This window comes from Amblyraja radiata, chromosome 19 (assembly GCF_010909765.2).
Source record: "Amblyraja radiata isolate CabotCenter1 chromosome 19, sAmbRad1.1.pri, whole genome shotgun sequence".
In the NCBI taxonomy this organism is placed as follows: Eukaryota; Metazoa; Chordata; class Chondrichthyes; order Rajiformes; family Rajidae; genus Amblyraja; species Amblyraja radiata.
Genome location: NC_045974.1, coordinates 8,773,433 through 8,786,023, shown reverse-complemented (window position 1 = coordinate 8,786,023; position 12,591 = coordinate 8,773,433). Strand labels below are relative to the sequence as shown.

The 12,591-nt window shown below is 46.2% G+C and overlaps 1 protein-coding gene across 2 annotated transcripts in view; it reads left to right on the top strand.

Annotated features, from left to right (window-relative positions):
* Positions 1-12,591, top strand: part of aass (aminoadipate-semialdehyde synthase) — a 64,054-nt gene that overhangs the window by 7,021 nt on the left and 44,442 nt on the right. For both annotated transcript variants that reach the window (XM_033037619.1, XM_033037620.1), the window contains 5 exons: positions 1,585-1,824; positions 4,270-4,446; positions 8,522-8,606; positions 8,710-8,777; positions 10,963-11,109. In XM_033037619.1, coding sequence (XP_032893510.1) covers positions 1,603-1,824; positions 4,270-4,446; positions 8,522-8,606; positions 8,710-8,777; positions 10,963-11,109 — 699 coding nt within the window. In that variant the 5' untranslated portion in view covers positions 1,585-1,602. The remainder of the gene's footprint in view (positions 1-1,584; positions 1,825-4,269; positions 4,447-8,521; positions 8,607-8,709; positions 8,778-10,962; positions 11,110-12,591) is intronic.

Genomic DNA, 12,591 nt, shown 5'->3' with positions numbered 1-12,591 from the left:
ACATACACGCACACTGAAGTTTATTATATTGTTTACAGTGTACTATGTTTGCAGATTCTGTTGTGCTGCTGCAAAGGAATTTCACTGTTCTATCTGGGACATCTGACAATCAAACACTCTTGACTCTTGGCATACCAGCGGTCAGAAGCACTGGCAGCTTTGCAGCCAAAACTGGGCCCAGAGATAGAGTATATTTCTGAATTCTGAACAATGGGCCCATCGATTTTCTCGAGAGATGGTGTCTGACCTGCTGAGTTACTCCAGCACTTTGTGCCCACCTCCCCAATATATTTCCAATTCCATTTAAACTTGGTTCACTGGAAATGTTATTATATAACGGGGAAATATTTGAAAAAAGTTAATCAAAGGAATTGCAGAAGGATCCCACACAGAAATGCATTATCAATTCCCTCCACAGATGTTGCCTGACCCATTAAGTACCTCCAGCATATTAACATGCTGAACACGATTTCTTGGAGCAGCATTAGGCCATTTGGCCCATCAATTCTATTCCGCCATTCAATCATAGCTGATCCATTTTTCCCTCTCCTGCCTTCTCCCTATAACCTCTGACACCCGTACCAATCAAGAATCTGTCAATCTACGCCCATCCCCACACTTTATCCTTCTAAACTCCAGCTAGATGAGGCCCAGTGCTTTCAAATGCTCATCATATATTAATCCAATCATTTGTGGGATTGTTCTCGTAAATCTCCTCTGGACCCTTTGTGTTTTGAGCAAGGTTCCAGCACCGTGGTTCCTTGCATTTAAATTAAATGTGTTTTTTAGGTATTAATGGGAGTGACATCCAATCTTTTGGCAATGGTGCCAGTCTAGCACCTTAAACTACCAAGGGTGATGGAGTATTAGGGTTTCATCAGGTTCAAGGAGAGTATTCATATTTGCAACACATTGTTGGCAGATTGGAAGGGGTACAGACATAATTACTGAAAACTTTGAAATCAATTATTGAATATATCAACCATTACTTAGCTGGTCCTCCGCGATCAAGATTAGGGGTGGCACGGTGGCGCTACGGTAGAGTTGCTGCCTTACAGCGCCAGAGACCCGGGTTCCATCCTGACTACAGTCTGTACAGTTTGTACGTTCTCACACTGACCACGTGGTTTTCTCCAGGTGCTCCGGTTTCCCCCACACACTCCAAAGACATACAGCTTTGTAGGTTAATTTACTTTGGGCAAAGATTGTAAATTGTCCCTAGTGCGTTGGATGGTGCTAGTGTACGGGGGACGCTGGTCGACGTGGACTGAAGGGCCTGTTTCCGCGCCGTAACTCTAAACTAAACTAGATCGACACAAAATGCTGGAGTAACTCAGTGAGCCAGGCAACATCACTGGAGAAAAGGAATAGGTGATGATTTGGGTCGAGACCCACCTTCAGACTGAGAGTCAGGACAGCGGGGAAACTCGCTGAATGGAAGGGTACTAGAATGGAAGGGTACTACAATGGAATGGTACTAAAATCAAGATGAATTGACCTGTAAACCATATGTTTCTGCTGCTGATCTTTTGTTGTTTTTCTGGGACCTTCTCTAACGCCAGTCTGCACTGTTTTCCCCTTCAGCCACCTACTGCTCTGAAGATGTATTGGTTGCTGAGGCATAAAAGCCGGGCGCTGAGCCTGTGTCTGCGGTGTGGCCACCCCAGGTACCGGCATCACACGGCCATCTTGGCGTTGCGGAGGGAGGACATCAACGTGTGGGAGCGGCGGGCCCCCTTGGCCCCCAGACACATCAAGGAGCTGACGAGTGCCGGCTACAAGGTCCTGGTGCAACCATCCAACAGGAGAGCCATCCACGAGCAGGTGATTCGCAATGTTTCAATGCACAGAAGAACTGCAGATGCCACTTTATTCTAAAGACACACACAAAGTGCTGGAGGAACTTAGCGGGTCAGGCAACACCTCTGGAGAGAAAGGATGGGTGGAGTTTCGGGTCGGGACCCTTCATCAAACAAATGTTTCATATTCCATTAGACAATAGACAAAAGGTGCAGGAGTTGGCCATTCAGCCCTTCGAGCGAGCACCGCCATTCACTGTGATCATGGCTGATCAGTACCCCGTTCCTGCCTCCCCTTATCCCCTGATTCCATCTTTAAGAGCCCTATCTAACTCTCTCTTGAAAGCATCCAGAGAATTGGTCTCCGCTGCCTTCTGAGGCAGAGAATTCCACAGATTCACAACTTTCTGGGTGAAAACGTTTTTCCTCATCTCCGTTCTAAATGGCCAACCCCTTATTCTAAAACTGTGGCCCCTGATTTCTCTAATTTCAAGTAATCCTTATTCCCCATCTCCTTCCCCAACATAGTAGTTGCCCTAGCTTCACTGTCGCCCTGCTGAGTTTCACTGCTTGTATCACTCGTTATCACCTTATCTACAGCCAACAATGGACCATTGTGGGCTCCACCTTTCCTTCATCATCGGTGCTGGCTTCGATCTGTCTTTTGTCATATCTTTCATTATTTTTTTCTATGTACCTTTTCATATCTCTCTGTTCCCTCTCCATTGACTCTCAGTCTGAAGAAGGGTCTCGACCTGAAACGTCACCTATTCCTTCTCTCCAGAGATGCTGCCTGACCCGCTGAGCTACTCCAGTGTTTTGTGTCTATCTTTTTCTCCAGAGATGCTGCCCGACCTGCCGCGTTACTCAAGCACTTTGGGCAGAAGGTGTACCTGGCTAAACTCAGTCTGAAGAAGGGTTTCGGCCCGAAACGTTGCCCATTTCCTTCGCTCCAAGATGCTGCTGCACCCGCTGAGTTTCTCCAGCACTTTTGTCTACCTTCGATTTTCCAGCATCTGCAGTTCCTTCTTAAACAATCTCCCTTTTAAATATTTTGTCTTATTTTATCCCTTCTAAGCTTCTAAGGCTGTGTTTGGAATTTTGTATTACAACAATACATTTTCCAGTTTTCCTGAACAGGGCTTTCTAAGGATGTGTGGCAAACATTCACACTGGTACTGCTGAAGCAAAAAAAGAGTTTTGTTTTCAAATACAATTTAGGTGTGAGTTTCCTTTAAAGGAAGTAAGTCTGTCAAGATAAGGTTTTTCCACTTGTCCCAGATTGTTTTTCTGGCAACCGATCTTCAGCTCTGACAAACTCTTGAAGCTGGGAAATTTTATTGTCAATCTTCATTGGAGTCTTGCCCAAAAACAGTTTGTGCCAGAATGTCTTTCCTTTGACAATGTTGTTTTGCAGTTCTGAACTTCAGATGGGCAGCACAGTGGCGCAGGTTTGTAGGTTAATTGGCTTCCGTAACAAAAAAATATTGTGTCGGATAGAACTAGTGTTAGTTTAGTTTAAAGATACAGAGTGGAAACAGGCACTTCAGCCCACCGTGTCCGCGCCGCCCAGCGATCCCCGCAAACTAGCGCTATCCTACACACACACAAGGGACAATTTACATTGATTTCTGAATCCAATTAACCTACAAACCTGCACGTCTTTGGAGTGTGGGAGGAAAGCGCGGAACCCGGGGAAAACCCACGCGGTCACGGGGAGAATGTACAAACTCCGTACAATGCAGCACCCGTATTCGGAATCGAACTGCTGGTCTCTGGCGCCAAATCTACCGCTGCGCCATCGTGCCGCACACTCTCTACAGACGCCACTGCCACTCCTCCACACGTCCTCCTGAGTCGTAGAGTTAGAGATTTGGAAACGGCCTCTACGGCCCAACTCGGCCGTGCTGACCAAGTTGTCATTCTGGGCTCCGCCCATCCGCCTGTATTTGGCCCATATCACCTCTTTTGCTGTCCTTTAGTTTAGTTTAGAGATCCTCGCACATGAACACTATCCCACACACACACACACACACACATACACACACACACACGCACTAGGGACAATTATACATCTACACCAAGCTAGTTAACCTACAAATCTGTACGTCTTTGGAGCGTGGGCGGTAAACCGGAGATCTCGGAGAAAACCCACGCAGGTCACGGGCAGAATGTAAAAACTCCGTCCAGACAGCACCCGTAGTCGGGATCGAACCCGGGTCTCCGGCGCTGCAAGCGCTCTAAGGCATCAACTCTACCGCTGTGCCACCGTGCCTATTTAGTTGATTATTGTTCGATACATCTCAAAGTGTAATGGCTTCCTGTATGTAATCTAGAGCAAACAATTAGAGCAGTTCCCAATCACAATGTACAGATTCTAATACACAAAAGATGTCTCTCTTGCATGAGCACCGTTAAGTCCATTTACCTGCAGAAAAATATATTTCTAACATGCATTTTTTTTCTCCAGCATTACAGGCAAGCTGGAGCTATTATCCAGGAAGACATCTCTGAAGCAACAATAATTATTGGAGTAAAGAGACCACCAGTGGAGAAACTGATACCCAGGAAAACCTACGCCTTCTTTTCACACACAATCAAAGCCCAGGAGGCCAACATGCCCCTTCTGGATGCGATCATTGAAAAGGTATAGTGGAAACCTTTCTATTCACCTTGGCATTTTTTTTTTTTTTTTTTTTTTTATATTTTATTTTATTAGAAGTAAGTACAGTCATATGGCACCAAAGTGCCTAATATATATTTTCATAATACATTTTATGTACAACTTCTTTTTTTTTTGTTGGCATTTTCACTGGAGCTCGAGAGTGTCCTTGATGTGGCCACGCTAAAAAAAAAAGAAGAGGAAGAATGTATCCCTTCTTCAGCCACAAAGGGCCATTAGTTCAACGTTTTTGTCCTCTATTGGTCCTGAGAGTGGTGGGCTTCAAGCAGACCAGCGAGCGACAGGGCGATAGTGTCAAACAGTCATAGGTCAGTGTGAAAACAGACCCTTCGGCCCAACTTGCCCACACCGGCCAACATGTCCCAGCTACACCAGTCCCACCTGCCTGCATTGGCCTACATCCCTCTCAACCTGTCCTATCCATGTGCCTGTCTAAATGTTCCTTGAACATTGCAATAGTCCCTGCCCCAGCTCGTTCCATACGCCCAGCACCCTTTGTGTAAAAAATGTTACCCCTCGGGTCCCTATTAAATTTTTTCCCCTTCACCTTAAACCTGTGTCGTCTGGTTCTTAATTCCCCAACTCAGGGCAAGAGACTCTGTGCGTCTACCCGATCTATTCCTCTCGTGATTTTATACGCCTCTATAAGACGAGGAACAGAGTCCCAGCCTGCTCAACCTCTCCCAATAGCTCAGACCCTTGAGTCCCGACAACATGCTCGTAAATCTTCTCTGTCCCCTTTCCATCTTGACAACATCCTTCCTGTAACATGGCGCCCAGAACTGAACACAATACTCTGAACATGGCCAACTTCTCTCTCTCAATACTCTGTCTAACTCAATACCAATAGCCTTTTTGACCACTTTCCGATGAAGGCCAATGTACCAAAAAATTACAGCATACAATTGATTTGTACATATTGTTATCACCAAGTGATAAGGGGTTTCTGCAGATAACAAAAAATGCGGATACCACCAAAGCTCTATCCTTTGTACTTGGTGCACCCTTTAAATAAACATAGGTTTTAAATTGTAGAGTTTCAACATGGAAACAGGCCCTTCGGCCCACAGAGTCCACACCGACCATCGATCACCCGTTCACACTAGTTCTGTGTTATCCCACTTTGTCAGTCACTCCCTACTAACCTTTTGGTGTGTGGGAGGAAACCCACACGGTCACAGGGAGAACATGGAAACTCCACATAGACAGCACCCGAGGTCAAGATCGAACACGGGTCCTTGGCGCTGTGAGGCAGCTGCACTACTGTGTGTGTCACCCATAGGTATTCCCTTTAATGCTCTAAAATAATTAATGCTAATCAATAAGCAACCTAAAATACTTAAATATCTGAAATAAATTGTTGTTAGCTAATAAACTGCTTCCAGTTTAAAATTTACAATCAGTGACCAGTTTTTAAACTACAAGGTGCCGTTAGAATCAAGAGGTCAGAAACTGATCAGCCGATTTATACAGATACTGAATGCTGTGTCAATGTTTGAGTTTAGTTTATTGTCACGTGTCCCGAGGTACAGTGAAAAGCTTTTGTTGTGTGCTAACCAGTCAGTGGAAAGACAATACGTGATTACAATCGAGTCATCCACATTGTACAGACACATGATAAAGGGAATAACATGAATAATGTCCGATCAAAGATAGTCCGAGGGTCTCCAATGAGGTAGATAGTAGTTCAGTACTGCTCTCTGGTTTTTGGTAGCATGGTTCCTGATTTGCCTGACAACAGGTAGGTGGGAAGAAGCTGTCCCTGAATCTGAAGGTTTGCATTTTCACACTTCTATACCTTTTGCCCGATGGGAGAGGGGAGAAGAGGGAGTGGCCATGGTGCGACTGGTTCTTGATTATGCTGCTGGCCTTGCCGAGGCAGCGTGAGTTGTAGATGGAATCAATGGAAGGGAGGTAGGCGTGCTGTCGGGGAAGGAAGGAATGTGTGTGTGTGTGCACGGAGATGTATTTGTTCAAGGGCAAATTGGGGATTCAGTCCGGGTCCAAGTATGCGGACCTGTGGATCGCAAATTATTGAATAATGAGGACTGACTGTACCAGCATTATTGCGAAAGAGATGCAAGTTGATCATTGGTAAATTGATGGAAAACCACCATGTGATGTGCATGAATATATTTGTTTACAATCTCCTTTAGGGCATATATGCATAAGTCAGTGCTATGTTTAGCTCTAAAGCCAAACTGGTTATCTGTGGAGTTAACAAACTCATTTATTCTATCCAGCAGAACTCTTTCCAAAACTTTTGACAGTATGCTGGCTAAAGCTATGGGCCTGTAATTATTTAGGCTGCATAATTTACCAGCTTTGTCCTTAATGACCGGCACTAACAGGACAGACAACATTGAGTCTGGTAACAAGCCATGAATCATAAAGCCAGTAAAAAAAATAGCTAGGAGAGGAGCTATCCTCATACTCGCATACTTAAGATGTTCAGCAGAGATATGATCCAAGCCACTTGCTTTGTTGTTGGACAGTTTGTTCATGGCATGATACACCTCATGTGACATAATCACCATCGAGTCATTACTCTCAATATTGTCCACCCTATACAAGTCACCTTGGACACAGTTGAATAAAGTGCTATAATGTTGTCGCCATAACTCCGCGATATTAGCTGTTCCGGAGATTCCATCTACAGTACATGGTAGAGATGTTTTGCAACTGCTAAGAGCTCTCACTTCCTTCCAAAAATCCGTAGCATTGTTACCTAGCAGCTTCTTAGCCATGGAATCAGCCCTCATAGCTTGCTCATTTTTACAGATGAAGCGAACAGCATACTTATACCTTGCATTAGTGAGCTTCCTGTGCTCAAACACAGGCCCCTGTCTGGGCCTACCTGCCATAGCCCATGATTTGGTGGCTTCACGGGCTTCAGTATGATACTCAGCTACATACTTATTCCAGCCAGGTCTGATGTTATGTGTCTTATTTTTATGCTTGCAGTAGGGCTTACTGCCTACATATAAGGCGCTTACTATATCATTATACATGGAGCAGATATCTCTCCTATGCTTCATATCTTTACAATTAACATTACTACATATTATTGCATCTTTAGGTAGATGAATATTGCTTAAGGATTTATCTGTATGGGCATAATAGTCTAGGATGTCTTCCTTTGTAAGCGTTGACCAGTCCAGTTTTTCTGTATTAAAGCTACTTCTATCTCTGGATACCACAGGTATGTGTTCAACATTTATTGTCATAGCAACAGGTATATGATCAGTCATTGCTGCCCCGTACAGAATGCTCATACACCCCAATGAGGCATGTGCACCAGCTGTACTAATACAGTGGTCCAGCCATGATGTGGTGTGCCAGGCCTCACTAATATAAGTATAGCTATCTGTAGGTAAAAGCACTTTGCTTGACAATATTAAATTATTATCTTGACAGAACTGAGCCATGGAACTGGCTTTGGTTGCATTAAGGACTTTGGGATTTTTCGCTCTAGTATGACATGGATAGGGCAGGTTTGGAGGGATAGGGACCAAATGCTAGCAGGTGAGACTAGTGTAGTGTGGGCTGGTGTGGGCAAGTTGGGCCGAAGGGCCTGTTTCCACACTGTATCTCTCTATGACTCTATTGGTGTTATTATGTTATTGATTTTTTTTTTGTTCATTCTATATTATCTGTGTGCATTGTGTTTATAGGCATGTTATGCTGTTGCAAGTAAGAAGTTCATTGTTCTGTTGTTGGCGCACATCACGATGGAACACACTTGATGTTGCTGCATGTTGCCTGCATTTCCTGCGCTCGTTTAAATGTTAACAAGAGATGGCTTCGCATTGGTCGCGAACGATTCCCAGTTTGTTAAAGGAAAATCCTTCCATTCGATGTATAAACGTATATTTATTAAATGCAGTTGGGGGAATCAACTTGGTCGCTGAGTGCAAGCCTGTACACTTGCAACCTGCACATGCAGTAGAACAGGAACATGTACATGAAACATTACATTGGCATTAGTGCAGCTACGGGTTTTTATTTAACTGCTTTTTCATTGTACTTTAATTTTCAGGAAATTCGTCTGATTGATTATGAGAAAATGGTTGACAGCAAAGGGACTCGAGTCGTGGCGTTTGGTCAATGGGCAGGAGTTGCCGGTATGGGATTTTCCCCCCTTCGTTTTACAACCTTCACTTTAGACAAAAGACAATTTGAGTCAAACAGTATTTTCTAAACGCCTTTCCCTTCTGTCGGTGACAGGCATGATCAACATTTTGCACGGTTTGGGACTGCGATTCCTCGCGTTGGGTCACCATACACCCTTCATGGTAAGCATCTGCGGTTCGTTTCAGCCTTGTCGTCTCATCTGCTGGTGTGGTTATCCAACTGTTGCTACCAGGCATACGGAGACATGACCATAAGCCAGAGTCCTAAGATCATAAGATCATAAGTGATAGGAGCAGAGTTAGGCCTATCAAGTCTACTCAGCCATTCAATCATGGCCGATCTATCTCTCCCACCTAAGCCCCGGACACCCGGGTTTGAACCTGACTACGGGTGCTGTCTATACGGAGTTTGTACGCTCTCCCCGTGACCTGCGTGGGTTTTCTCCGAGATCTTCGGTTTCCTTCCACACTACAAAGACATACAGGTTTGTAGGTCAATTGGCTTGGTAAATGTAAAAACTTTCCCTAGTGGGTGTAGGATTGTGTTAATGTGCGGGGATTGCTGGTCGGCTCGGACCCGGTGGGCCGAAGGGCCTGTTTCCGTGCTGTATATCTCTGAACTAAACTAAACTAAACTAAATTAATCTACAAACCTGCACGTCCTTGGAATGTGGGAGGGAACAAGTAGCAAACCCACACAATCACAGAGAGAACGTACAAACTCCGTACAGACAGAGCCCAAGGTCAGGATTGAACCCAGGTCTGTGGCACTGTAAGGCAGCAGCTCTACTGCTGTGCCACTGAGCCGCTTGCCGAGTTCCTCCAGCACTTTGTGTTTTGCACAAGACGCCAGTATCTGTGTCTCCAACCTCTCCTCAGCCTTGTGGAGACGGCTATAAGGGCCTGTCCCACCTGGCGATTTTCTTCGGCGACTGCCGGCGTCATTGACCGACATATCAGGGTCGCCAAAAGATTTTGAACATCTCAAAATCCAGCGGCGACAAATAAAATGTTGCGACACTTGAGGAAACACCGCGCATCAATACGTCATCACGCCGCATCACGCCGTGACTTTTTCCGTGACCTGATACGTCAGTCAATGATGCCGGCAGTCGCCGAAAAAATCGGCAAGTGGGACAGGCCTTATACATACTCAAGAGGGTGACCTGCCTACATACAAGCACCCTCTCCCCAATGCCTCATAGTTCCTGCCCCAATACATTGTTATCGTATGCATGATCAATCTGGCATTGTTTGGAGCTGGGGTGGGGGTGGGGGGTGGGGGGGGGGGGGGGGGGGGTGGTCAAATCAGCGTGCAAGTGTCTGTATACAAAGGCAGGGTTTACAAAGCTGGAGCAAAATCCATGGCCCATCTGCTGATATTTCTGGCGTTGCTCCATCTTCGACCTGTTGCCTGACGAGTATCTCGTTGATGAGTACGTCAATGCCTCTCATGCCCTCGCTGTCTGGCTCCACTGTGGAATGCGCCTTCAAGGCATGATGCTCTTGTTTGATTGCTGTATCGAGTTAGTCACCATGGCGTACACGGGTCCTGGTTCAATGCACAGAAAGACACTTGGACAGACGGGAAAGATGGGAAAGACTTGGAGCGATTCGATGATACTTCATTGTCACATGTGCCCAGATACAGTGAAATACGTTGTTTTGCGTACAACCCGGTAAAATCACACACCGCACCTCACCTCACCTCGGCAGTACACGGGTGTTGCCATGTTTTGGCACCGACAAAGTTACAAAAGGTTCACCAAACATTCAGCCCTTCGAACCAGCACCGCCATTCAATATGATCGTGGCTGATCATCTAAAATCAGTACCCCGTTCCTGCTTTCTCCCCATATCCCTTGATTCCGTTAGCCCTAAGAGCTATATCTAACTCTCTCTTGAAAACATCCAGCGAATTGGCCTCCCCTGCCTTCTGTGGAAGAGAATTCCACATTCCCATCTACTGCCAGCTATGGTACAGATTAGTGTAGCTAGGCCTCACAGTCAACATGGATGAGATGAATTGCAAGAGCCTGTTTCTGTGCTGTATAGGTTCACAAATTCTAGGAGCAGAATTAGGCCATTCGGCCCTTCAAGTCCACTCCGCTTTTCATTCACGGCTGGCACCCGTACTAATCGGGTATCTGCCAATCTGCGCTTCAAAGTACCCAGTGACTTGGCCTCCATAGCTGAATGTGGCGATGAATTCCACAGGTTCACCATCCATGGGCTATGATTCCGATTTGCTTTGAGGGCCACTCGGAATGCAATCGCGGAGATACCGCCTATTGTGGTGGAGTTGCCTCGTGGGGTTGTTGTCAGAGCTGTTGTCTGTGTTTTCCAGCACATTGGCATGTCCCACAATTACCGGAACAGTGCCCAGGCTGTCCAGGCGATACGGGATTGCGGTTACGAGATCTCCCTGGGGTTGATGCCCAAGTCCATTGGACCCGTCACGTTCGTCTTCACCGGGACCGGCAACGTCTCCAAGGTAGGTCGTGTGGATCTCGGCAAATCTCAGGTGAATGTTTGCCTTTAGTTTACCGATACAGTGTGGAATCGGCCCACAGACCAGCGATCCCCCTACACAGTTGGGACAATTTACCATTGTTACCAAGGCCTATTAAGCGACAAACCTGTACGTCTTTGGAGTGTGGGAGGAAACCGGAGCACCCGGGGAAAAACCCACGCAGGTCATGGAGAGAACGTACAAACTCTGTACTGACTGCACCCCTGGTCAGGATTGAACCCGGGTCTCTGGCGCTGTGAGGTTGGAGGAGGTGCAAGTGAACCTCTGCCTCACCTGAAAGGGCCATCGGGGTCCCGAGATGGAGTCAAGTCGTCGCACTAGTTTCACTGTTGTCCTGCTCAGTGTCACTGTTGGTACCCCCTCGTCATCACCTCTTCCGCAGCCAACAATGGATCATTGTGGGCTCCACCTTCCCTTGAACATCCCAGCTGTCCTTGATTTCTTCTAATCATGCCTTTCATTCCTTTATTCTTTCTACCTCCTCATTTCCCTCTCCCCTGTCTCTCAGTCTCTCGACCCGAAACATCGCCTATTCCTTTTCTCCAGAGATGCTGCCTGTCCCGCTGAGTTACTCCAGCTTTTGTGTCTATCTGCGGTGTAATCCGGCATCTGCAGTTCCTTCCTACAATCATGTCTGGATCAGTCATAGACAGAGAGTCTGAACAAGGGTTTCGACCCGAAACGCCACCCATTCCTTCTCTCTAGCAATGCTGCCTGTCCCGCTGAGTTACTCCAGCATTTTGTGTCTATAGACAGAGAGAGGTTCGTTACTGTTATGCAACAGCCCTATCTCACTGCATCATATGATTTCCAGCATGGCATAAAGGGAACTGTTGTTTCTGTGGTTTTATTTCCCCTCTTTAACAATCAAACGTCCTTATTGATCTCTGCACGTACAGTATTTGTACATCTGAGTTGAAGTTCCAGGGACCTTTCACGTCATTGCCAGCAGAATTGGTTATTGATCAGATAACAGTTCTGATATTTAAAAAGTCTTGTCTATCAATGATTAATTCGGAGCCTTTGAAAAAACCCACCAGTTTGAGACCGTGTTTACTCTCTGCGACCAGGATAACAGCAACTTTAACTAGATAAGCAGGTTTAGTGAATCGGTTCATTTCTAGCTCGTAAAGTCAACAGGCCCTTCGGCCCACCGAGTCCGCACCGACCCGCGATCCCCACGCATTAGCACACAGTGATTCCCGCACATTAACACTATCCTACACACGCCAGGGACAATTTACATTTATACCGAGCCAATTAACCTACAAACCTGTACGTCTTTGGAGTGTGGGAGAAAAATCAAAGACCTCGGAGAAAACCCACGCATGTCGCGGGGAGAACGTCCAAACTGCGTACAGCCAAGCACCCATGGTCAGGATCGAACCCAGGTTTTCGGCGCTACCGTGGCCAAGTTCTAGGAGCAGAATGAGGCCATTCGGC